Below are 26,703 nucleotides of genomic sequence, written 5' to 3' on the forward strand. Positions count from 1 at the left end.
TTTTTCATCTCACGTCTCGGACGAATGCGTGGATGATGAGGCCTGGCATTGTGGGAAATTGTATTGAGCGGCATGGTGGCGCAGCATTAGAGTTGCTGCCTTACAGCGCCAGAAACCCGGGTTTGATCCTGACTATAGGTGCTGTCTGTACGGAGTTTGTACGTGACCCTGTAGGTTTTCTCCGCACACATTCCTCCCACACACTCCAAAGACTTCAGGTTTGTAGGTTAATTACATAGATACATAGATACATAGAAAATAGGTGCAGGAGTAGGCCATTCGGCCCTTCGAGCCTGCACCGCCATTCAATATGATCATGGCTGATCATCCAACTCAGTATCCCGTACCTGCCTTCTCTCCATACCCCCTGATCCCTTTAGCCACAAGGGCCACATCTAACTCCCTCTTAAATATAGCCAATGAACTGGCCTCAACTACCCTCTGTGGCAGAGAGTTCCAGAGATTCACCACTCTCTGTGTGAAAAAGTTTCTTCTCATCTCGGTCCTAAAGGATTTCCCCCTTATCCTTAAGCTGTGACCCCTTGTCCTGGACTTCCCCAACATCGGGAACAATCTTCCTGCATCTAGCCTGTCCAACCCCATAAGAATTTTGTACGTTTCTATAAGATCCCCTCTCAATCTCCTAAATTCTAGCGAGTATAAGCCAAGTATAAGCCAAATTGGCTTTGGTGAAATTGTAAATTGTCCCTAGTGCTGTGTAGGATAGTGTTAGTGTACGGGGTGACCGCTGGTCAGCCTGGACTCGATGGGCCGAAGGGCCTGTTTCTGCGCTGTGTCTCTAAAATAAACTAATACCATTTTCCAGGAAGGCAACCTCTCTGTAACGTGGGGTTGCATGTACATAAACAAGGGCAAAGAGACTAGATACCAGCACAAACTTTGATTCCCTCGGTCATCGAGGTACATCACAGCCATTGGTCACCTCCTTGAAAATGCATTAAGTCGAGCTGCACTTGACGCCCCCTCACAACCCTGTCACCCTCCACCAACTAGAATGAGAAGATCATCAGGGATTTCTCACCACTACTAAGACAACCTGAACACACACACACACACACACACACACAGTGGTGAACACAGCCCACTCCATCACAGGCTTGTCCCATCCCTCCACCCAGTCCATATTCACGGTGCCTTGCATCAGCAAGGCTGGAAGTACCATCAAGGACATCTGCCGTTCTGGCCTCTTTTCGTTTCTTTCTTCTACATTATGGGGGCAAGGATGCAAGAGCTGGAATGCCTGGAAGCCCAGACTTAGGAATAGCTTCACCCCCACTGCTATTGGGCTCTTCACCCCTCCTCCCCTCCTCCCCTCCTCCCCTCCCATTCCAGAATTGCTGAACAAACTTTCACTCTTAACCCTACCTAGTTTGGTTATTTTTGTTATTAGCTTCAGAATATTTTTGGACTTCTTCAGATTACACCGCAGGATTACACTGCATCCTGGAGTATCTTGCAATGAACTCATCTAAATCTGAATCTGAATCCCGACTTGCATCAGAGCTTACTAGAAGGATGTGGAGGCTTTGGTGAGGGTGCAGGGGAGGTTTACCTGAATGCTGCTGGATTACAGGGTCTATACGACGAGGTTGGACGAACTTGAACTGTTTCCTCTGAAGTATTGAAGGCTGAGGGGATGCATGATAGAAGTATATAACATGATGAGGGGGCAGTATGAGGTTAGACAGTCAGAAAGTTTTTCCCCAGTGTGGAGATATTAAAGGCTAGAGGACTTAGCTTTAAGTCAAGTCAAGTCAATTTTATTTCTATAGCACATTTAAAAACGACTCTCGTTGACCAAAGTGCAATGTACTAACGTGCTACAAAACAGTGGTACATAATAATAATAATAATGGATGGGATTTATATAGCGCCTTTCTAATACTCAAGGCGCTTTACATCGCATTATTCATTCACTCCTCAGTCACACTCGGTGGTGGTAAGCTACTTCTGTAGCCACAGCTGCCCTGGGGCAGACTGACGGAAGCGTGGCTGCCAATCTGCGCCTACGGCCCCTCCGACCACCACCAATCACTCACACACATTCACACACAGGCAAAGGTGGGTGAAGTGTCTTGCCCAAGGACACAACGACAGTATGCACTCCAAGCGGGATTCGAACCGGCTACCTTCCGGTTGCCAGCCGAACACTTAGCCCATTGTGCCATCTGTCGTCCCGATACATAGATCTAACAATACATACATAAATACATCCATACAGATTATTCACGTTATTCCCTTTATCATGTATCTGTACACTGCAGATGACTCGAATGTGATCATGTATTGTCTTTCAGCTGACTGGTGAATAGTTTTTCACGGTACATGTGACAATAAACTATTGTCAACGAAACTCAAAGGTAGACAAAAATGCTGGAGAAACTCAGCGGGTGAGGCAGCATCTATGGAGGGAAGGAATAGGTGACGTTTCGGGTCGAGACCCTTCTTCAGGCTGAACTTCAACTAAACTCAACTCAGTTTGCAGATCATGTACACTGAGCCCGTGCATGGCACTGATTGAGGGAACAAACATTGAGGAGGTTTGATGGGGTGCCGACCATCTTCTTCAGAACAGATAGAGATCGGCAATAAAATCCAACCGCCTCCCATCAATGATTTAATAGAAAAAGCAATATTTAATTTTCCTGCTTCGCATCCAGAGTGGAGGAGAGAAATGTTTACTTGGATCTCAGGAGGAAGCACGGCATCGATGACTGTGACAGTATTAATGATAAATGAGTTCATGAAGTACAAGTAATTTTGTTTCTTTGTGCCTAGCCACACCATGCATCAAGGCCATCAGTCCCAGTGAAGGATGGACTACCGGAGGTGCCATGGTTATCATTATCGGGGACAACTTCTTCGATGGATTGCAAGTCCTCTTTGGCACAATGCTGGTTTGGAGTGAGGTGAGTTATCACAGGAACAGCAGGGTAAGCTCGGGCGACAAAGGGTCGGGGTTTGGTACGATTACATTTTGGAAACAGGGCAATACATTTATGTGTAGGAAGGAACTGCAGATGCCGGTTTAAACCGAAGATAGACACAAAAAGCTGGAGTAACTCAGCGGGACAGGCAGCATCTCTGGAGAGAAGGAATGGATGACATTTTGGGTCGAGACCCTTCTACGATTATGCTGAGCTTTAGATAACTAATGCCACAGGACAATGAATGGTCGGGCACTGCGGAGTGTTGTAGAGCAGAGGGATCTAGGAGTGCAGGTACTTAGTTCCTTGAAAGGACATCACAGCTAAATAGGGTGGTCAAAAAATCTTTCGGCACATTGGCCTTCGTCAGTCGTAGTATTGGGTATGGAAGTTGGGAGGTCATGTTGCAGTTATATAAGATGTTGGTGAGGCCACGTTTAGAGTATTGTGTTCATTTTTGGGCACCGTGTTATAGAAAGATGTTGTCGAGCTGGAAAGGGTGCGGAGAAGATTTACGGGGATGTTGCCAGGACTCGAGGGTCTCGAGGTTCAAGAGAATCTTGAGACCCTTCAAGATTCAAGAGAGTTTATTGTCATGTGTCCCAGATAGGACAATGAGATTCTTGCTTTGCTTTCAGCGCAACAGAATATTGCAGGCATAAATAATACACAACAGATCAGTGTTGCATATACCATTGAATATATATATATATACACACATAAATAAACATATAAAGTGCAGTAGGCTAATTAAAGTTCAGATCTGAGCTATAGGGAGAGGTCGAGCAGGCTAGGACTGTATTCTTTGGAACGCAGTTGATGCAGGTACCATAACAGCATTTAAAAGACACTTGAACAGGTACATGGATAGGAAAGTGATATGGGGCAAAGTTGAGCAAATGGGACTAGCTTAGATGGGACATCTTAGTTGGAATGGACGAGTTTATCCATAGGGACTGTTTCTGTGCTCTCTGACTCTATGACTCTAAGCATCACACACCAGTGAGGTGAACAGACACTAAAGGCAGGAGTAATTCAGCGGATCAGGCAGTATCTCTGGAGGAAAGGAATAGGTGACGTTCGGGGTCGAGGCCCATCTACAGGTGGAATTGGGAGGATTCGGTCAAATCTGTCGAGCTTCAATGGTAACCAAACTCTCTGCTTCTCTCGTGCGTTTCAGCTGATTACTCCCCACGCCATCCGAGTGCAGACTCCACCTCGACACATCCCCGGAGTGGTGGAAGTCACATTGTCCTACAAGTCCAAACAGTTCTGCAAGGGCGCTCCGGGAAGATTCATCTACACAGGTGGGTAGGCATGGTGCTTCATGGAAGTTGGTGGGGGCTTGATATGAAAGTCCAAGCGACTGGATGTTGTCATGGCGACCAGCAGCAGCTTGCAACATTGAAATTTGTCCATCTCTTCCAAAACGTTGACAATTGTACACTCTAAGACGAGCAGGTTTGTAGGCTAATTGGCCTATGTAAAATTGTAAATTGTCTCTGGTGTGTAGGATGGTGTTATAGCCCTGTCCCACGATGTGAGTTCATTCCAAGAGCTCTCCCGAGTTTAAAAAAATCTAACTCGTGGTAAGCACGGTGAATGAACGTAGCGGGTACGTCGGAGCTCGGGGACGTCTCTTAGCGCTAACGGCAGGTAAGCACGGGAAGACTCGTGAAGATTTTTCAACATGATGAAAAATGTCCACGAGAGCCCCGAGTACCGACGAGTGTCCATTACCGTAAATCTCCGAGTTTGAATCAGGGCAAACTCGGGAGAACTCTTGGAATGAACTCGTACCGTGAGACAAGGGTTTTAGTGTACGGGATGAATGCAGGTCGGCCTGGACTCGGTGGGCCTGTTTCCGTGCTGTATCTGTAAAGTGTAAAGTCTATAGATAATGATGGCAGCAATGATTCCGAGGCCAACATTCCAGAGGGAATAATCTCACCACCGTACAGATGGCTGTAATTGTATGTATCTTGATTATATATATTTGACAGCACTGGCCAGCGTGCAAAAATGCACAAGGACAGGTTAAGGGGGGAAAAAAATCACAGCATGATTCCTACACATGTAAAACTCTTGGTAGGAGCTCTGCCCCACCTCCAACAAAATGAACAGATATCACTGTTCTAGCAAAGCCAACTCCTTCAGGGTTGATGGGGGACAGAACCTGTCTCTCTCGTACTAAATCACTTTCCTTTGCAGAGAGATGGAAAATGGAAAGAGCGGTGTCTCAGTGATAAAGAATAAAACTTGCAAAGTACCCACAATAGAAACCAGTAGAGGAATGTCCACTATATAACATAGAAACATAGAAACATAGAAATTAGGTGCAGGAGTAGGCCATTCGGCCCTTCGAGCCTGCACCGCCATTCAATATGATCATGGCTGATCATCCAACTCAGTATCCCGTACCTGCCTTCTCTCCATACCCTCTGATCCCCTTAGCCACAAGGGCCACATCTAACTCCCTCTTAAATATAGCCAATGAACTGGCCTCGACTACCCTCTGTGGCAGGGAGTTCCAGAGATTCACCACTCTCTGTGTGAAAAAAGTTCTACTCATCTCGGTTTTAAAGGATTTCCCCCTTATCCTTAAGCTGTGACCCCTTGTCCTGGACTTCCCCAACATCGGGAGCAATCTTCCTGCATCTAGCCTGTCCAACCCCTTAAGAATTTTGTAAGTTTCTATAAGATCCCCTCTCAATCTCCTAAATTCTAGAGAGTATAAACCAAGTCTATCCAGTCTTTCTTCATAAGACAGTCCTGACATCCCAGGAATCAGTCTGGTGAACCTTCTCTGCACTCCTTCTATGGCAATAATGTCCTTCCTCAGATTTGGAGACCAAAACTGTACGCAATACTCCAGGTGTGGTCTCACCAAGACCCTGTACAACTGCAGTAGAACCTCTCTGCTCCTATACTCAAATCCTTTTGCTATGAAAGACTGCTCACCTCACCTGCTTCAACATTTAGTGTCTATTTTTAGCTTAGGAAGGTATCCTGGTTGGCATAGATGAGTTGGGCCGAAGGGACTGTTTCCATGCTGTATAACTCAATGACTCTATGAGATGGTTGATAGGTGAAGGGATATTGAGCAGGTTATGGTGCAGGCGATAGCACTTCAGCACCAGGTGATAGTGTGGACAGAAAAGAATTGGAATAACCAAGTCTCATTCAGTTCAGTTAAGTTCAGTTTAGTTTATTGTCACGTGTACCGAGGTACAGTGAAAAACGTCTGTTGCGTGCTATCCAGGCAGCAGAAAGACAATACATGATTACAATCGAGTCATACAGTGTACAATGTATTTACTGAGTACAAGGGAATAACATTTGGTGTAAGGTAAACCCGATCAAGGATAGTCCGAGGGTCACCAAAGAGGTAGATAGTAGTTCAGCACTGCTCTCTGGTTGTGGTAGGATGATTCAGTTGCCTGATATCAGCTGGGAAGAAACAGTCCCTGAATCTGGAGGTGTGTACCTTTTGTCGGATGGGAGAGGGGAGTAGAGGGAATGGCCGGGGTGCGACTGGTCCTTGATGATGCTGCTGGCCTTGCCGAGGCAGCGAGAGGTGTAAATGGAGTCAATAGAAGGGAGGTTGGTTTGTGTGATGGTAGAATCGAATTAGATCGTGTAGTATTCTCGAAAGCTCTCCCGTTATGCTGTCTACTGAGGCAAATACATCGGGAGAGGTAAACACGGAGAATAATGACTTAATGGAAAGAGTAGAAGAGAGGGGACGGAGATAAGGAAATGAATGGAAACATTCTCCACGGTAATGAACAAGACTGCCAAGGTAGTTGTAAGGGAGGATCGGTGGAGCAATGAACTGTTATATACTGTGTATTCTATGATATATTGTAAGTGAAATTTAATATATATAACGTGACTGAAGGGAAGAAAGAAATGCGTGGTGATGGAGACAATGTTGGATTGTTGTGGGGATGTCCAATTCTCTGGATAATGATGATGCGTTCACAGGCTCAATCGTGTATAGATTAGTTGACTTTCTTCCAGTTGAAATTTGCATTATTAAAGTCCTAAAGCAAACCTTAACACTCCCAATAGAGGATTAAGCGATACTAAGTATAGTATTGACTATATTCACTGAGCTGCTCTCCGTCGAATTCCCCACGGAACACATCAGCTTGTCAAATATTTAACTTCATGCCATCCCGTAGTTATTAAATAAAATGTAATATAAATATGACAAGAAATTCAGATACACTTTCCTTTTAATTTGATGAGGGGGATGTCAAAATGAAAGGTGTGCAATCCATTGATTTTTTTTTTACACTTTAACCTTTAATGTACCATGGGAGTTTCACACAGAAGGTGGTGGGAATATGGAATGAGCCGCCAGAGGAGGTAGTTGAGGCAGAAACTATAAAATACATTTGGACAGGTACGTGGATAGGAAAGGTTGGTCCACATGCCTCTAATGGACCAAATGCGGGCAGGTGGGACTAGTGTAGATGGGGCACTACTATACTAGATGGGGCACTAAAATATTATTATTGTTTAATGTTTAACTGTCACTGTATGTGGTGATGTCACTTGCGGGCGGAGCACCAAGGCAAATTCCTTGTATGTGAATACTTGGCCAATAAACTTATTCATTCATTCACTTGGCCGACATGGGCAAGTTGGGCCGAAGGGTCTGTTTCTGTGCTGTGTGACTCTATGACTGTAACTCCTGTTCAGTTTAGTTTATTGTCACGTGTACCGAGGTACAGTGAAAAGCTTTTGTTGCGTGCTAACCAGCCTGCAGAAAGACAATACATGATTACAATTGAGCCATCCACAGTGTACAGATACATGATAAGGGAATAACGTTTAGTGCAAGATAAGGCCAGTAAAGTCTGATCAAAGATAGTCCTTGGGTCACCAATGAGGTAGATAGTAGTTCAGGACTGCTCTCTGGTTGTGGTAGGATGGTTCAGGTGCCTGATAACAGCTGGGAAGAAACTGTCCCTGAATCTGGAGGTGTGTGTTTTCACACTTCTGAACCTTTTGGGTGACAGAAGAAGGGAGGATAGGGAGTGGCCAGGGTGCGACTCGTCGTTGATTATGCATGAGGTATAAATGGAGCGTGAGGTATAAATGGAGTCAATGAGAGGGAGGTCGGCATGTGTGACTATCTGGGCTGCATCCACAATGAGCGTCCTCAATGAGTTTAAACTCTATGTATGGGCATTTCCTTCTGCGGGCACCTCCTGTCAAGCTTACATAGAAACATAGAAACATAGAAAATAGGTGCAGGAGTAGGCCATTCGGCCCTTCGAGCCTGCACCGCCATTCGATATGATCATGGCTGATCATCCAACTCAGTATCCTGTACCTGCCTTCTCTCCATACCCCCTGATCCCTTTAGCCACAAGGGCCACATCTAACTCCCTCTTAAATATAGCCAATAATAATAATAATAATAATAATAAATTTTATTTAATGGGCGCCTTTCAGACATCTCAAGGACACCTGGCCAATGAACTGGCCTCAACTTCCTTCTGTGGCAGAGAATTCCACAGATTCACCACTCTCTGTGTAAAAAATGATTTTCTCATCTCGGTCCTAAAAGACTTCCCTCTTATCCTTAAACTGTGGCCCCTAGTTCTGGAACTGTGCAACTGTGCTCTCCATTCAGCCCAGAAAACTGAAGAATAAACACTGCGAAAAAAAACAAAAAGATGTATTGGAAATGTGAGATGCAAGGTGAGAATGGCTGCCATAGAATACAGCACAGGAACAGGCCCTTCAGCCCATCATGTCCATGCTGCCCACTGTACTATTCCTGTTTAGCCGCAGTAGATCCATATGCCTCGGTGATTGAAGTCCTTGTCTAGGTGATTCCTCAGTACTGTGAGGATTTCTCGATTGTAATCATGTTTTTTTGTTTCTGCCTCAACTGTGTTTGTGTATCATGTATAATCATGTATTGGCTTTCTGCTGACTGGATAGAACGCAACAAAAGGTTTTCACTGTACCTCAGTACGTGTGACAATGAACTAATCTGTATATGTGCTTCTACCATCTATTGATGCCGTGCATTCCAGTGTAGTTCTTCTTCAATCCTCGTTAAAACTCCCTTTCACTTTAAAACTCTTTGCCAGCATGGGACGAAAAGATTTTTAATCTTTACCCTATTTATCCCATTTATAAACCATATAAACCATATAACAATTACAGCACGGAAACAGGCCATCTCGGCCCTACAAGTCCATGCCGAACAATTATTTTCCCTTAGTCCCACCTGCCTGCATTCATACCATTCCCTTCTCATCCATTGGCCTATCCAATTTATTTTTAAATGATACCAACGAACCTGCCTCCACCACTTCCACTGGAAGCTCATTCCACACAGCTACCACTCTCTGAGTAAAGAAGTTCCCCCTCATGTTACCCCTAAACCTCTGTCCCTTAATTCTGAAGTCATGTCCTCTTGTTTGAATCTTCCCTATTCTCAAAGGGAATAGCTTGTCCACATCAACTCTGTCTATCCCTCTCATCATTTTAAAGACCTCTATCAAGTCCCCCCTTAACCCTCTGCGCTCCAGAGAATAAAGACCTAACTTATTCAACCTTTCTCTGTAACTTAGTTGTTGAAACCCAGGCAACATTCTAGTAAATCTCCTCTGTACTCTCTCTATTTTGTTGACATTCTTCCTATAATTAGGTGACCAAAATTGTACACCATACTCCAGATTTGGTCTCACCAATGCCGTGTACAATTTTAACATTACAAAGTTTATAATTTTATATACTTCAGTCTGAAACTGTTGGAATTAAGTGCGGGGCCCTGAAAGCTGTAAAGCTTCAAGTCAGAAGCTAAGGTGCTGTTCCTCGCGCTTTATTATCTCAACCTCGTTGACACAGTGTCGGGGACTAAAGATAAAGAGGTCGAAGAGGGAGAGGGCTGTGGGATTAAAGTGACAGATACTGTAATTGAGGGTCATCGCTCGGACGGAACGGAGGCATTCTGCAAAGCCGTCGCCCGACCTGAGTTCTATTCATTCGTCTAATACTTCCCGCGTGAATAGAGAACGTCAGAGGACTTCAGAAAGCAGAGAGACAAGTGCAAGGTACAAAAAAATGCTGGAGAAACTCAGCGGGTGACAAGCGTAACGATTTATTAGCTGTGATGTTTGACTGGCGAAAGGGATCAAAAAGACCGAGGAAGGTGGACAAAAATGCTGGGGAAACTCAGCGGGTGAGGCAGCATCTGTGGAGCGAAGGAAATAGGCGACGTTTCGGGTTCAGACCCTTCTTCAGACTGATGTGAGGGTGGGGGGGACGGGAAGAAGAAAGGAAGAGGCGGAGACAGTGGGCTGAAGGAGAGCTGGGAAGGGGAGGAGAAAGCAGGGACTACCTGAAATTGGAGAAGTCAATGTTCATACCGCTGGGGTGCAGACTGCCATAGCGGAATATGAGGTGCTGCTCCTCCAATTTACGGTGGGCCTCACTCTGTCCATGGGGAGGAGGCCCAGGACAGAAAGGTCGGATTCGGAATGGGAGGGGGAGTTGAAGCGCTGAGCCACCGGGAGATCAGGTTGGTTATTGCGAACCGAGCGGAGGTGTTGGGCGAAGCGATCGCCAAGCCTACGCTTGGTCTCACCGATGTAGAGCAGCTGACACCTAGAGCAGCGGATGCAATAGATGAGGTTGGAGGAAGTGCAGGCGAACCAGGTGCAAAAAGACCAGGGAGATGTATTTAAGAGTATTTGAAGCAGGTCAAAGAAAACTGTGATGGGGAAAATGATCCCAGAATATCAGTACTGATTGATTAACCTCTGGTGGTAAAGCAGCTACATAAAGTACAGTGCAGGAACTGGCCCTATGGCCCACAAAGTCCATGCCAAAGATGATGCCAAGTTAAGCTTGTCTCCTCTGTCTGCATGTGATCCATATCCCTCCAATCTATGAATATCCATGTGCCTAGCTTAGAGCCTCTTAAATGCCACGATCATATCTGCCTCCACTACTACCCTTGGCAGTGCGTTCCAGGCACCTATCACTCTCTGTGTAAAAAAAAGATGCCCCGCACATCTCCTTTAAACCTTTCCCCTCTCACCTTAAAGTTATGGCATCTAGTCCATGACATTTCCATTCTGGGAAAAAGGTTCTGACTGTCAACCCTATCTATTTGTCTCATAATTTTATACACTTCAACCAGGTCTCCCCTCAACCTCTAATGTTGAGACGACAGATGGCACAATGGGCTAAGTGTCCGGCTGGCAACCGGAAGGTAGCCGGTTCGAATCCCGCTTGGAGTGCATACTGTCGTTGTGTCCTTGGGCAAGACACTTCACCCACCTTTGCCTGTGTGTGAATGTGTGTGAGTGATTGGTGGTGGTCGGAGGGGCCGTAGGCGCAGATTGGCAGCCACGCTTCCGTCAGTCTGCCCCAGGGCAGCTGTGGCTACAGAAGTAGCTTACCACTACCGAGTGTGGCTGAGGAGTGAATGAATAATGCGATGTAAAGCGCCTTGAGTATTACAAAGGCGCTATATAAATCCCATCCATTATTATTATTATTATTAATGTTCCAGAAAAAATCGAACCCATGTTTGTCCAACTTCTACTTATAGGTAATATGTTCTAATCCAGGCAGCACTCTGGTGAACCTCTTCTGCACCCTCTCCAAAGCCTTCACATCCTTCCTGTAATGGGGCATTAGAACTGCACACAATACTCCAAATACAGCATAACTAGAGTCATATAAAGCTGCAACAAGATTTTTAGTTTAGTTTAGAGATACAGCGCGGAAACCAGCCCTCCAAGTCCGTGCTGACCAACGATCCCCGCACATTAACACTATCCTACACTAGGCACAAGTTTTACACCTATACCAAGCCGACAATTAACCTACAAGCCTGTAGGGCTTTGGAGTGTGGGAGGAAACCGAAGATCTCGGAGAAAACCCACCCGGTCACGGGAAGAAGGTATAAACTCCACACAGACAAGCACCCGTAGTCGGGATCGAACCTGGGTCTCTGAGGCAACAACTCTACCGCTGCGCCACCGTGCCACTCTAACATCCTGATACTCGAAGCCCCGACTGATGGAGGCAAGGAAACCATAAACCTTCTTTACTGCTTTAAAATCATTTACGAGTATAAGAGGCTGTGAGATGGGTGGGAACACTCATCCCGCCAACATTTCTTGGTACATTTTCAAAACAGGAGACCTAATCATTGGCTTTGCCTGCATGACAGAGACATTTCCACCGTAAATCATAACCGCATAATAGTGTGAATTGTCAGCAGGGATAGAGGAAACAAACAAACATCTCCTCAGGGCCTTATACATTTTCATTAAAAAGGACAGGAACACGATATTCTGAAGGGAAAAATCACACTCGTGACCGCTGTGCATGTGGTCACGTCGATTATAGGTGTTTACTTTGTGTTCCTCGAGCAAGATGGCCGGGAGCAGAACTAACTCGACAATATGCAAGTAGTTTTATCCCAGAGCTGTTTGCCATGAACTAATCCTAAAGGTTGATCAGAGGACAACACACGTACAATTCACCTTTTGTCGCCCAAGATTGCTTCCGATCTGAACCACCCAATTCTCTTCTGATTTCTCTCTGATAAATTTGCATTCCAGGAAACCTAAACTCTAAGAAAATAGAAAGAGCATACAAAATTATGTGCTAGAGTGTAGTTTAATTTAATTTTGAGATACAGCATGGAAACAGATAGAGCTTTAGGAGCTAGCGCAATCAAGGTAAATGGGGAGAAGGCAGGCACGGGTTACTGATTGTGGATGATCAGCCATGATCACAATGAATGGCAGTGCAGGCTCGAAGGGCCAAATGGCACCTTCCTGCACCTATTTTCTATGTTTCTAAACATTTTTCTAAGCATAATTAATAAGCAATGTGGTAAGGTTCCCTTCATGCCTCTGAAATGGATGCAGGTTAGGTCCAGTGCAGGTTAGATGTAGTATTGGTATTGGGTTATTGTTATTGTTAAGTGTAACAAAATATGGTGAAAATGTGCTTTGCATGCTGTCCGGTTAAATCATACCAGTCAACCCTTGCAGATACTGCAGAGAGAGAGAGGGAAGCGAGTGTAGAACATAGTGACTAGTGGTGGGCCTCAAGGTTCGGTGCTGGGCCCGTTACTGTTTGCCATCTACATCAATGATTTGGATGAGAACATACAGGGCACGATTAGCAAGTTTGCTGATTATACAACAGTGGGTGGCTTTACAGATAGTGAAGATGGTTGTGAAAGATTGCAGCAGGATCTGGATCGATTGGCCAGGTGGGCGGAGGAATGGTTGATGGAATTTAATACCGAGAAGAGTGAGGTGTTGCATTTTGAGACATCGAACAAGGGCAGGACCTACACATTAAATGGTAGGCCTCTGGGTAGTGTTGTAGAACAGAGGGATCTAGGAGTACAAGTGCATGGTCCTTGAAAGGTCAGGTGGTCAAAAAGGCTTTTGGCACTTTGGCCTTCATCGGTCAGAGTATTGAGTATAGAAGTTGGGAGGTCATGTTGCTGTTGTATAAGACATTGGTGAGACCGCATATCTGTGTGGAGTTTGCACGTTCTACCCGTGACTGTGTGGGTTTTCTCTGGGTTTACCGGTTTCCCCTCACCATCCCGAAGACGTGCAGGTTTGTAGGTTAATTGGCTTCTGTAAATTCTCCCTATTGTGTCGTATAGAAGGAGTGTACAGGTAATCATTGGTCAGCGTGGACTCGGTGGGCCGATGGGCGTGTTTACACGTAGTATCTCAAAAACTAAAACTAAAAAACTGAAGGTCCAGGCCAAGGATAGTTGGGCATCCTCTGACTGACAGACTCTGAGTTGTAATGGGGCTGTCCCACTGTACGAGCTAATTCAAGAGTTCTCCCGAGTTTCCCCTCATTCGAACGGTAATAGCCGCTCGTAGGTACTCGGGGCTCTCGTGGACATTTTTCAACATGGTGAAAAATCTTCACGAGTCTTCACGAGCTTACCGCGTTTCCCGAGTATCTGCCGTTAGCGTTACGAGCCGCTAAGAGACATCCCAAGCTCCGACGTACCCACTACGTACATTCTATGTGCTTACCACGAGTTTGATTTTTTTTTTAACTCGGGAGAGCCCTTGAATTACCTCGTACAGTGGGACAGGCCCTTAATTCAAAGTTCCGAGGATCATTCCTACCTCAGAAGATTTTTCTGTATCCCAACTGATCCACTCGAGAACTGTTTCCATTTAACGAAGCATTAAAACCAGACTCTTGGCAAACCCTGTGGCACTGTAGACCTTGGGATGTGCTTGGCACACTTTTCCACCCCTTTGTTAAAATCAGCTGTATCGTGTCTTTGTTACCGCTGACTGGCCTTAATTATTCCAGAACATCATCCTGAGTGTCCTAACACACACCACACACCAATCCTCTCATGTCTGGGGATATGGGGAGAAGGCAGGAGAATGGGATTGATCAACCATGATTGAATGGCAGAGTAGACTTGATGAATGGGCCGAATGGCCTAATTCTGCTCCTAGCATTTATGAACCTTCTGAAGTTTATTTTCATTCTCCTCACAATTCCATTATTTCTTCCACTTCCCTCGACTCTACCACTCAGCCACACGTCAGGAGCTATTTACAGCAGCCAATTAACCTACTGACCTGCGCGTCTTTGGGATGTGGGAGGAAACCGGAGCACTCAGGGGAAACCCACTCAGCCACAGGAAGAGCGCGCAAACTCCACACAGGCAGGACCTGAGGTCAGGATTGAACCCGGGTCTCTGGAGCTGTGAGGCAGCCAGCTATACCAGCTGTGCCACTGTGAATAGTGTCGGGTATCATTGGACTCTCGCTATTTGATTGAGTATTATAATAAGATCAACAAGGGTTTTGTTTTTAGTGTAAACAACTCCTCACTCATCTCCCTTTATAACTAATCGTATTAAGATGGTGCATTTCTTGTCACATTTTGGAGAGAGATTTTCCCGGATGGAAACTTTCCACCACACTTACAGGTAATTGCAATTTTTTTAAAAAGTGACTAGGCATGAGAGATTGTTAATAACTGCACAACAAATCAAAACCAAAAAAAACCCAGCAGTTAGTGACTTCAACAAACCTAATTGCTCTGAGTAAATTGATCCCAGTGTGTAAGAAGATGGTCGAATGAGGGGGGGTGTGCGTGGGAGGGAGGAGAGAATAACAGTGTCTGAGTGTAGGATGGTTGGCATGGAAATGGTGGGCCGAAGGGCCTATTTCCATGCTGTACAACTCGATGACGCATTCTTTCTGATCAAATACAGGTAGACAAAATGAGTTAGGAATTGAATCATTTGTTAAAACATAACAACATCTGAATTGGAATAGAAGTACCTGTCGGCCAATTCGATCCCTTGTGCCTGTTTCATCTTTTAGTAAGTTCATGGCTGATCTATCCTCAGGCCGGCACTGTAACGTAGCTGGTAGAGCTGCTGCCTCGCAGCGCCAGAGCTGACCTCGGGTGCTGATTGTGTGGAGTTTGCACGTTCTCCCTGTGAACGCATGGGCTTGTATACCCTGGAGTTTAGAAGGATGAGAGGATATCTTATTGAAACATATAAGATTATTAAGGGCTTGGACAAGCTAGAGGCAGGAAACATGTTCCTGATGTTGGGGGAGTCCAGAACCAGGGGCCACAGTTTCAGAATAAGGGGTAAGCCATTTAGAACGGAGATGAGGAAACACTTTTTCTCACAGAGAGTTGTGAGTCTGTGGAATTCTCTGCCTCAGAGGGCAGTGGAGGCCAGTTCTCTGGATACTTTCAAGAGAGAGCTAGGTAGGGCTCTTAAAGATAGCGGAGTCAGGGGATATGGGGAGAAGGCAGGAACTGGGCACTGATTGGGGATGATCAGCCATGATCACATTGAATGGTGGCGCTGGCTCGAAGGGCCGAATGGCCTACTCCTGCACCTATTGTCTATTGTCCTCGGCTTCGGATTCATCCCACATCCCAAAGACGTGCAGGTTTATAGGTTAATTGTCCCTCTGTGAATGTACAGGGAGTGAATGACAAAGTGGGACAACGTGGAACTAATGTGACCTGTTGATCGATGTTGGCATGGACTCGGGCTGAAGGGATCGTTTCCATGCTGAAACTCTAAGCTAAACTAAACTCACTTCTGTTTCCCTGCATGAAACCCACTGGATATCCCTTCATTCCTTTAATATCTAATAATCTCAGCCATGAATCTATCCAGGATCTGAGACAATAGGGTAAATTATTCCCAAGATTCCAACACCTACAGCTAAATAAATTTTCCTGATTCACATTTCTGAATGGTTTCTTACTTTGAGAATTTTCTTCAGTCAGAAATCCTCTCGGCAGCCATTTTAGGTTCCCTACCCAATGACACACTGCAGTAAGTTTTGGTTTAGTTTTAGAGATACAGCATGGAAACAGGCCCTTCGGCCCACTGAGTCTCCAACAATCATCATTCACACTAGTTCTGTGCTATCCCACTTTCGCATCCGTTAAACCTACACACTCAGGGGCAATTTACAGAGGGCCAATTAACCTACAAACCCGCACGTCTTTGGGATGTGGGATGAAACTGGAGCATCCAGAGGAACCCCACGCGTACCCAGGGAGAACATGCAACTTCTCGCAGGCAGCACCCGAGGTCAGGAACGAACCTGTGGTCTCTGGGTTTCTACCAGCTGAGCCACTGTGCCATGGTTTCATTACATTTAAACAAAGAGTACTTTCTGTGCTAAAAAAAAACGTGTGCGCTCATTTTCCAGTGCTTGAGAAGCTTGGGGAATCAGGTCTTATTCTTTGAACGAATGTAATCTCAGTTTTAAGGATTAGCTGGAAAAATCATGTAACTCTTCAAACCTGTTCTCTATTATTAATTACATTTCTTCTCAGCCTTCCTCTCTATCTCACCCCACCAAAATGTATCATTCTCAATCCCACATGTACCACCCAGATGGACACTTGAGCCGCGGAATTCTGGAGGCTCACAATTCCCTGAGCAAAGATATCTCCGCATTGTAGTCCTAAACCTTTGTGCCGTGATTCTGAGACCATGGCCCTCAGTTTTAGACACCGCTCAGGAGAAAATGCCTCCCCGCATCTGTGCTGTCAAGCCCAGTTAGAATTTTATAGATTTCAATGAGATCACCACTCATTCTTCTAAACTCCAGAGAACAGACTGTATTATTGCAGGCAATTTGTGCGGTATAATTTGAAGTGTTGGGAAGCAAAGGCTGGAGCATAATGATAGTAAGGGGTTTTGTTCATAAAGGCTTAAAAAAAAAATAAGCTGAGACGCAAGTTTTTTTTTTGAGTTACAACTTGACTTGAAACCTTTTAAAGATTCATACACGGAGAACCGGGTGATATGGAACATCGGAGATTACTGCACACGGAGTCCTAGAGCAAGGGAACAGGCCCTTCAGCCCATCAAATCCATGCTAACTCTCAAGCAACAAATTACAGGGGCAGCACAGTGGCAGAGTTGCTGCCTCACAGTGCCAGAGACCCGGGTTCAATTCTGGCTGTGTGTGTGCTGTCTGTACGGAGTTTGTACATTCTCCCCGTGACCGCGTGGGTTTTCCCCGGGTGCTCCGGTTTCCTCCTGCACTCCAAAGACGTAAAACTTGTCCCTGGTGTGTCGGTTCGTGGGAGTGTACGGGAATAGCTGATCGGCGCGGACTGGGTGGGCCAAAAGTGCCTGTTTCCGAGCAGTATCACTAAAACTAAAACTAAGTCTATGTTTTAATTTAATCACCCAGAGAAGGTCCTGACGTGATCAACATTTATTGCGACTACTTCTCTCTGGAGTTAAGAGACAACCACTTCGGTAAATCTAGAGTCACATTATGGCTGCATCAGTCACAGAGACATCCTGCCTGTCAATTTTCCATCACAGATTCATAAGGTCATAAGTGATAGAAGCTGAATTAGGCCATTTAGCCCATCGTCTATTCCACCATTAAATTGTGGCTGATCTAATGCTACCCCCCAATCCCATTCTCCTGCCTTCTCCCTATAACCCTTGACACCTGTTTAAGAAGGAACTGCAGAACTCAGTCTGAAGAAGGGTTTCGGCCCGAAACGTTGCCTATTTCCTTCGATCCATAGATGCTGCTGCACCTGCGGAGTTTCTCCAGCTTATTTGTGTACCCTTGACACCTGTATTAGTATCTATCTATCTCTACCTTAATAATATCACTTGGCCACCACGGCCTTCAGTGGCAATAACTTCCACAGATTCACCTCCCTTTACATATTCTGTTGTGCTGCAGCAAGCAAGAATTTCATTGTCCTATCTGGGACACATGACAATAAAACTCTCTTGACTCTTGACGGAGTTCTTCCAGCACTTTGCATTTTGTGCACATCCCCTTCCCAGGTGGATTTTTATCGAAATGTGACCGCGGATCTCTGATACAAACGTTTTGTTTCAGATACTTTTAACAGCTTTGAACTTACATTCTGCTGCTGCCAAGGGCGATTGTAAGCTCAGGTGGGGAAAACAGAAAATGCTGAAACACTCAGCCATTCAGGCATCATCTGTGGCGAGACAAAAACAATATTGTTACCTCTTTCCACAGATGCTGACTGACCTGCTGAGTCTTTCCAGCATATTTTCTGTCAGATTACCACCATCTGCATTTAAAACAAAAATGTATTTTAACTCAGATCATTGGATTACTTGTTCAGGCTTTTGGCTGTTCGTCCATGCCCATGAAGTTTCAGATAATGTCCGTGTTGTTAAAGCCCTGTCCCACTGTACGAGTTCATTCCAAGAGCTCTCCCGGGTTTTCCCTGATTCGAACTCGGAGATTTACGGTAATGGCCGCTCGTCGGTACTCGGGGCTCTCGTGGACATTTTTCAACATGTCGAAAAATCTTCACGAGTCTTCCCGAGCTTACCGCATTTCCCGAGTACCTGCCGTTAGCGTTACGAGCCGCTAAGAGACGTCCCCGAGCTCGGACGTACCCACTACGTTCATTCTCCGTGCTTACCACGAGTTTGATTTTTTTTTTAAACTCGGGAGAGCTCTTGAATGAACTCGTACAGTGGGACAGGGCCATTATGATGCATTGCACAATTGAAAGGCAGCACGGTGGTGCAGCGGTAGAGTTGCTGCCTTAAAGCACCAGAGACCCAGGTTCAATCCTGACTGCGGGTGCTGTCTGTACACAGTTTGTACGTTCTCCCTGTGACCTGAGTGGTTTTCTCCGGGATCTCCGTTTTTTTCCCCCACACTCCAAAGACGTACAGGTTAGTAGCTTAATTGGCTTTGGTATAATTGTCCCTAGTGCGTGTAGAAGAGCGTAAGTGTGCGGGGATCGCTGGACGGCGCAGGCTCGGTGGGCCAACGTTTTTACGCGCTGCATCTCTGAACGAAACAAATAAAGATGAACTGCTTGGTGGCACTCACTACCAACAGAAGAATGGTCACATCGTGTCGATGCACAGGCTGAGAAACTGACCCATAGTGAGTGCTTTACAGCAAGGGAGGCCAGAAAAGCAGAAAGGAAAGTTGCAAGGCCATGAAGACACAATCGCTGCTTTGAGCAGTGTAAAACCTGAAATACTTTAAGCTCCACAATCAATCAATCCTATCAGGTTGCCTGGAAACAGTTTCCTGATCTTTGCTTTCTAGGGGTTAGAGGGAGGGGTGGAGGGGGGGAGGGAGGGGGAGGTGAGGGCAGAAAGAGATGGATCTCCCTCTCTCCGCACATTCCTCAGCCAGCCATGGACCTTCCCCGAGTCCCGCAAGGGGTTAAATGCGGTTACCCATTTTCCACCTCTCTAATTTCCCACTGGAGCTCAGCAACAATTGTGTTGCAATGCTCCATCTGCAAGCTGTATGTTGCAGAGGCAGTAATTTATTAGGACAATGGACCCAAGGAGCAGAACAGCACTAAACCCTCCCCCCTCCCTCCTCCCCTCACCTCAAGCGCCACATGCTCGTGCTCTGGGGAGCCCTTTATCACCACTACCTCTCCTGCAAGCATCTCAAACAGAATGATGAACACTTTCTGATGATGTAATTGCCACTGGCATTTCCTCTTGCTGGTGAATTATTAAATTACTTGCAAGGATATATTTCTCAGTAACATTAAAATCACCACCTGGAGAATTGTTGGAAATTGTTAGCAAGTCTTAATGAATAGTCTTCTCTTACTTGGCTTTTCGTTCATCTTTTCCCTCCGAAGTTGGAGCAACTTTTAAGTCCCGTGCAAAAAAAAAAAAAATGGCTTAACACTTCAGGAATTTGCCGTTTCCACAGGAAGCCTTGGATTCTGGCGAAGGATTTATTTTTTTGGAAAAGGGAGGAGTTTTATATTGTTGGTGCGCTGAGATGCAGGATTGTTGCAATAGGAACGAGAGGCCCTGGGGCCAAAATCAGTACAGCAATTTGTGCAGGAGAATTTGAGGCTCCAACTTCGGGCTGGGTTTTGGCCGAGGGTCTCGACCCAAAACGTTGCCTGTTTCCTTCGCTCCATAGATGCTGCTTCACCCGCTGAGTTTCTCCAGCATTTCTCCAGTTGGCTCATTATATCGGCTTCACCCGCACTGGGAGAGGGAAATTAGTTTAGTTTTGTGTATTGTCATGTGCAGTGAAAAGCTATTGTCACGTGCTATCCAGTCAGCGGAAAGACAATTCATGATTACCATCGAGCCATCCACAGTGTGCAGATACATGATAAAGGGAATAACGTTTAGTTCAAGGTAAAGCCAGTAAAGTCCGATCAAAGATAGCCCGATAGCAGTTCAGGACCGATCTCTAGTTGCCGTAGGTAGACAAAAAATGCTGGAGAAACTCTGCGGGTGAGGCAGCATCTATGGAGAGAAGGAATTGGTGACGTTTCGGGTAGAGAACGTTCTTCAGACAGATCTAGTTATCGTAGGATGGTTCCGTTGCCTGATAACAGCTGGGAAGAAACTGACCCTGAATCTGGAGATGCACAGTTTCACACTTCTACACCTTTTGCCCGATGGGAAAAGGTATCCCAGGAATGAGATCTTTTCCCAATGAATGCTCACGGATCAATGCCACATAGGGGTCCAGGTCAGGGGTCATGGGGCAAAGGCAGGAGAATGGGGTTGAGAGGGAAAAATGGATCAGCTATGGTGGAATGGCAGAGTAGATTTGATGGTCCGAATGGCCTAATTCTGCTCTTAGAGCTTAGAACGTAGGTCTTATGAACATGTGAACTATAGTACAATCAAGATGGGAGCTTGGTTATGCTACAATCCCTGCTCAGATGCTAACATACTTTCATATATCTGAAGAAGAGTCTTGCCTATTCCTTCTCTCCATAGATGCTGCCTGTCCCGCTGAGTTTCCGCAGCATTTTTTGTCTACCTTCGATTTTTTTCCAGCATCTGCAGCTCTTTCTTAAACATCTCGGCAAGCAAGCCAAGTCACACAGAGCCACAGACCAACTGCTGGATTAGGCGAGTGGTACAGATGGATATCGGACAGTTTCTCTGCTAGTTTCTCTGCTATCTGACTCATGCCTCCATGATGCTTCCTGCCAGGGTTCTGTGTCACAGATGCTCACATGCCCCATTTCCACACCCTCAGTCAGCCATAACTCACCAAGTACCATTCTTGCCTTGTGTGTGTGTAACCAGTGCTTTGTGTCCTTCCTGTCGTCTATATTTGATGGGGTGAGGATCCAGGCATCGAGCTTTTTTTTTTGGCCGAGGTCCCTTGTTAGCATTGAAAATCTCCCTCTCATGAAACCATACAATGTGGAACCAGGCCCTTCAGCCCAACGTGCCCACGCCGACCAACATGTCCCATCTGCACTAGTCCCACCTGCCTGCGTTTGTCCAAATCCCACTAAAACGTGTCCCATCCATGTACCTGCTCAAATGTTTCTTAAACGTTGCAGTATTACCTGCCTCAACGACCTCCTCTGGCAGCTCGTTCCATACGCTCACCACCCAGGCTCTGTGCTTCCATCGTCTTGTGAATGTTTGGATCAGTTGTTTATGTTGCTTGGTGCTGACAAAGTAATGAAGCTAATTATGTAAGTCTCCTGTCAGCAGTAAATTGCTGGCTGCAGTTTCCATGGGCAGATTTAACGGTACTTGGAAAATATAACTGGGTCTCTACATTCCCTGTAATCCACCACCAGGGCAGTGGATTAAGAGCTGGTCTTGCCCGCAAGATGCAGTCAAACAGCGGGTGAAGGTAAGGCAGAAATGGGCAACAGGAGGCTATTTAGTTTAGTTTAGAGATACAGCGTGGAAACAGGCCCTTCGGCCCACCGGGCCCATGCCGACCATTGATCACCCATTGACGTTAGTTCTAGCTTATCCCACTTTACAATTCCTGTACATTACAGGCAACTTACAGTGGACAATTGAGTGCCTTAGCAACAATATACGTTAGCATGTAGCTGCATAATTAGCATCTTCCACAATGACCAGCGATCCCCGGGGGTGGGAGATTGCAACCTTCATGTGGTTCGACGAATGCAATCAACCCGGCGTGCACAATCAAATAAGATCAAATAGACCAAGTTGCCCTACAACTTTAGGCTGTGCACGCCACACGCAAGAAACATAGAAACATAGAAATTAGGTGCAGGAGTAGGCCATTCGGCCCTTCGAGCCTGCACCGCCATTCAATATGATCATGGCTGATCATCCAACTCAGTATCCCGTACCTGCCTTCTCTCCATACCCTCTGATCCCCTTAGCCACAAGGGCCACATCTAAATCCCTCTTAAATATAGCCAATGAACTGGCCTCGACTACCCTCTGTGGCAGAGAGTTCCAGAGATTCACCACTCTCTGTGTGAAAAAAGTTCTTCTCATCTCGGTTTTAAAGGATTTCCCCCTTATCCTTAAGCTGTGACCCCTTGTCCTGGACTTCCCCAACATCGGGAGCAATCTTCCTGCATCTAGCCTGTCCAACCCCTTAAGAATTTTGTAAGTTTCTATAAGATCCCCTCTCAATCTCCTAAATTCTAGAGAGTATAAACCAAGTCTATCCAGTTTTTCTTCATAAGACAGTCCTGACATCCCAGGAATCAGTCTGGTGAACCTTCTCTGCACTCCCTCTATGGCAATAATGTCCTTCCACAGATTTGGAGACCAAAACTGAAGAAGAAGAAGATGCGATCCCTGCACACTAACACTATCCTACACCCACCAGGGACAATTTACACAAACTCCAAGCCAAATAACTTACACACCTGGAGTGTGGGAGGAAACCGAAGATCTCGGAGAAAACCCACGCGGTCACGGGGAGAACGTACAAACTCCGTACTCCATACTCCGAGACCCTTCTTCAGACTGGATGAGGGTCTCGATCGAAAAAACACCCATTCCTTCTCTCCAGAGTTGCTGCCTATCCCGCTGAGTTACTCCAACTTTTTGTGCCTATCTTCAGTCTGAACCTATTATATTTTATATACATCACCTGTGTTGGTATTTTCTAACAAAACGTTAGTTCTATTTTCTACCTGCCAAGCCTGCAACTATTGGCTGGCATTGAGGTATGCCAGGGGCTAATATTGTTCAACGTGTTAAGGGTCTATTGGTGATTTTTTTCGGCAACTGCTGGCGTCATTGACTGACGTGTCAGGGTCGCCGAACGATTTTGAACATTTCAAAATCCAGCGGCGACAAAAAAAACGTTGCGACACTTGAGGAAACATCGCGCGTCATTATGTTATCACGCCTTGACTTTTTCGGTGACCTGATACGTCAGTCAATGATGCCAACAGTCGCCGAAAAAATCACGCAAGTGGGACAGGCCCTTTAAGCACAGAAGTTCACTTCAAATCTGATCATTGCGAAATATAAATGTCAAACTGATTGGGGATTTTGGCGATACCAGGCCACTGGTACACCACCGATCCTCCGGCAACTGAAAGTCCGGCACTTCCTTTGATCCGGACAAAATTCCGAGCGCTTTTCAGATGTGTGCCTCTGTCCTGAAATAGTTCATTGTTTACTTCTTTGTTTATTGCTAATTCCTTATTCAATCTTTTCAATCTTTCTGGAGCTAATCTGGTCAATTTCTCACTTGGTCCCACAGCCCTGAATGAACCAACAATAGACTATGGATTCCAGAGGCTGCAGAAGGTCATCCCAAGGCACCCTGGTGACCCAGAAAGACTAGCAAAGGTTAGTAGAACAACACTGAGTGATTAAATTAGAGCATGCACGCAATGTGTGGAGCTCTGAGCGTAACATAACATGCATAACATAGCAGTCTGATGAAGGGTCTCGACCCGAAACGTCACCTATTCCTTTTCTGCAGAGATGCTGTCTGACCCGCTGAGTTGCTCCAGCATTTTGTGTCTATCTTCGGTGTAAACCAGAATCTGCAGTTCCTTCTTACACATAACAGGCATACACCATCGTGTATCACAAGTTATAGGAGTAGAATTGGGCCATTCAGCCCATCTACTCCGCTAATCAATCATGGCTGATCTCTGCCTCCTAATCCCAATTTCCTGCCTTCTCACCATAACCCTTGACACCCGTTCTAATCGAGAATTTGTCTATCTCTGCCATAAAAATATCCACTAACTTGGCCTCCACTGCCCTCCGTGGCAATGAGTTCCACAGATTAACTACCCTCTGACTAGAGAGGTTCCTCCTCACCTGCTTTCTAAAAGAGTGCCCTTTATTTCTGAGGCTATGACCTCTGGTCCTAGACTCTCCCACCAGTGGAAGCATCCTTTCCACATCCACTCTATCTACGCCTTTCATTATTCTGTAAGTTACAATGAGGTCCCCCCCCCCCCCTCAACCTTCTAAACTCCAGGTTACTGTGGAAGCTATAGGTATGAGGTGTCCGACAGGCAAATGCTTTTTTTTTTGCCACAGTCTCTTCCTCTGATGGAAGCTCTGACCTGGAGCCATGGGTCATTCTTCACGTTGGAACCATTCAGTGTTTGACCATGAAAGACATCACATACACACATATGGAAATAAACAACTGCAGATGCCAGTTTGCAAAAAAAAGACACTAAGTGCGGGAGTAACTCGGCGGGTCAGGCATCATCTCTGGAGAATAAGGATAGGTGACGTTTCAGGCCAGGACCCTTCTTCAGCCTGAAACGTCACCTATCCATGTTCTCCAGAGATGCTGCCTGACCTGCTGAATTACTCCAGCACTTCCTGTCTGTCCCTCTCAAGATGTCTACCCACACATATGCCATGCTCACAAACATGCACACATGTCATACACACACTCGTACAACTCACACGCAATCACACACACAGCCACCGTGCATGCACACACATACATGAACGCCACACACACACACACACACACATATACATTCTCCATACACACTCTCACACGCACATATTCTCACACACAAACCGTCCATGCACACACACACACACACACTCACACACACACACACACACACACACTCTCACACACACACACACACACTCTCTCTCACACACACACACACACACACACACACTCTCACACACACACACACACACACACTCTCTCACACACACACACACACACACACACACACACACACACACACACACACACACACACACACTCACACACACTACATGCACATGCACACCCTCACTCTCATACACACACACATACACACTCACACTCACTCTCACACACACACACACTCTCACACACATACACACACTCTCAAACACATACACACTCACACTCTCATACACACTTTCACACACACACACTCACACACACTCTCACACACCCTACATGCACTTGCACACCCTCAATCTCATACACACTCACACATACACACACTCACTCTGACACACACACACACTCTCACACACATACACACACTCTCAAACACATACACACTCACACTCTCACACACACACTTTGACTCAGTTTTGCATAAGCTGGGAGAGCAAGCATTAAACCATATAACCTGATCAAATGGAGTTATGATCAGAGCGACTGGGTGGGGGAAATGTGCATTTTATTTCCCTTTGCATGAAGCAAAGTGTTCCTCTCACAATGCTGATCCACAGAGAAGAGGTTTGTTTCAATCACAGAGGCTAATTAAGAAGCCTTTGAGGACCAGCACCTGTGTTGTTTCAGCACTGCGGACAGTTCTGACCTGCAAGTCATTGCCAGCATAGATATAAAATGTTGGAGTAAATCAGCGGGTCAGGCAGCATCTCTGGAGAAAAGGAACAAGCGACGTTTCGGGTTGAGATCCGTCTTCAGTCTGAGGAAGGGTCTCGACCCGAAACGTCACCTATTCCTATTCCTATCCCTTCTCTCCAGAGACGCTGCCTGACCCGCTGAGTTACTCCAACTTTTTGTGTCTATCTTCAGTAGACAGCGGCATAGATAGGTTAGACAGTCACATAGATATGGTAGACAGTCAGAATCTTTCCCCAGGGTGGAAATGTCCAACACTAGTGGGCATAGCTATGAGGTGAGAGGGGGAATGTTCAATGGAGATTTGTGGGGCAAGTTATTTTCCACAGACACTTAGTGGTGGGGGCCTGGAACACATTCCCTGGGTAGTGGTGGAATCAGATAGTGCCTTTTAAGAGACTTTTAGATAGGCATATGGAAGTACAAGGAATAGTGGGATATGGATCATGCACAGGCAGATGAGATCAGATCTAGTTGGCATCATGTTTGGCACAAACATTGTGGGCCGAAGGGCCTTGTTCCTGCTGTATTATTCAATGTTGTATGTTATATGTTCTAATTCCTAAGCAAAGAAGGAAAGTTATTCTGTCTTGTAAACTATTTAGAAACATAGAAAATAGGTG

General features: G+C 45.8%; 1 protein-coding gene across 7 annotated transcripts in view; it reads left to right on the top strand.

The window, feature by feature from the left end:
* Positions 1 to 26,703, top strand: part of LOC116967511 (transcription factor COE2) — a 212,867-nt gene that overhangs the window by 152,206 nt on the left and 33,958 nt on the right. For all 7 annotated transcript variants that reach the window (XM_033014148.1, XM_033014149.1, XM_033014146.1 and 4 more), the window contains 3 exons: positions 2,800 to 2,930; positions 4,129 to 4,255; positions 23,984 to 24,072. In XM_033014148.1, coding sequence (XP_032870039.1) covers positions 2,800 to 2,930; positions 4,129 to 4,255; positions 23,984 to 24,072 — 347 coding nt within the window. The remainder of the gene's footprint in view (positions 1 to 2,799; positions 2,931 to 4,128; positions 4,256 to 23,983; positions 24,073 to 26,703) is intronic.

This window comes from Amblyraja radiata, chromosome 39 (genome assembly GCF_010909765.2).
Source record: "Amblyraja radiata isolate CabotCenter1 chromosome 39, sAmbRad1.1.pri, whole genome shotgun sequence".
NCBI lineage: Eukaryota > Metazoa > Chordata > Chondrichthyes > Rajiformes > Rajidae > Amblyraja > Amblyraja radiata.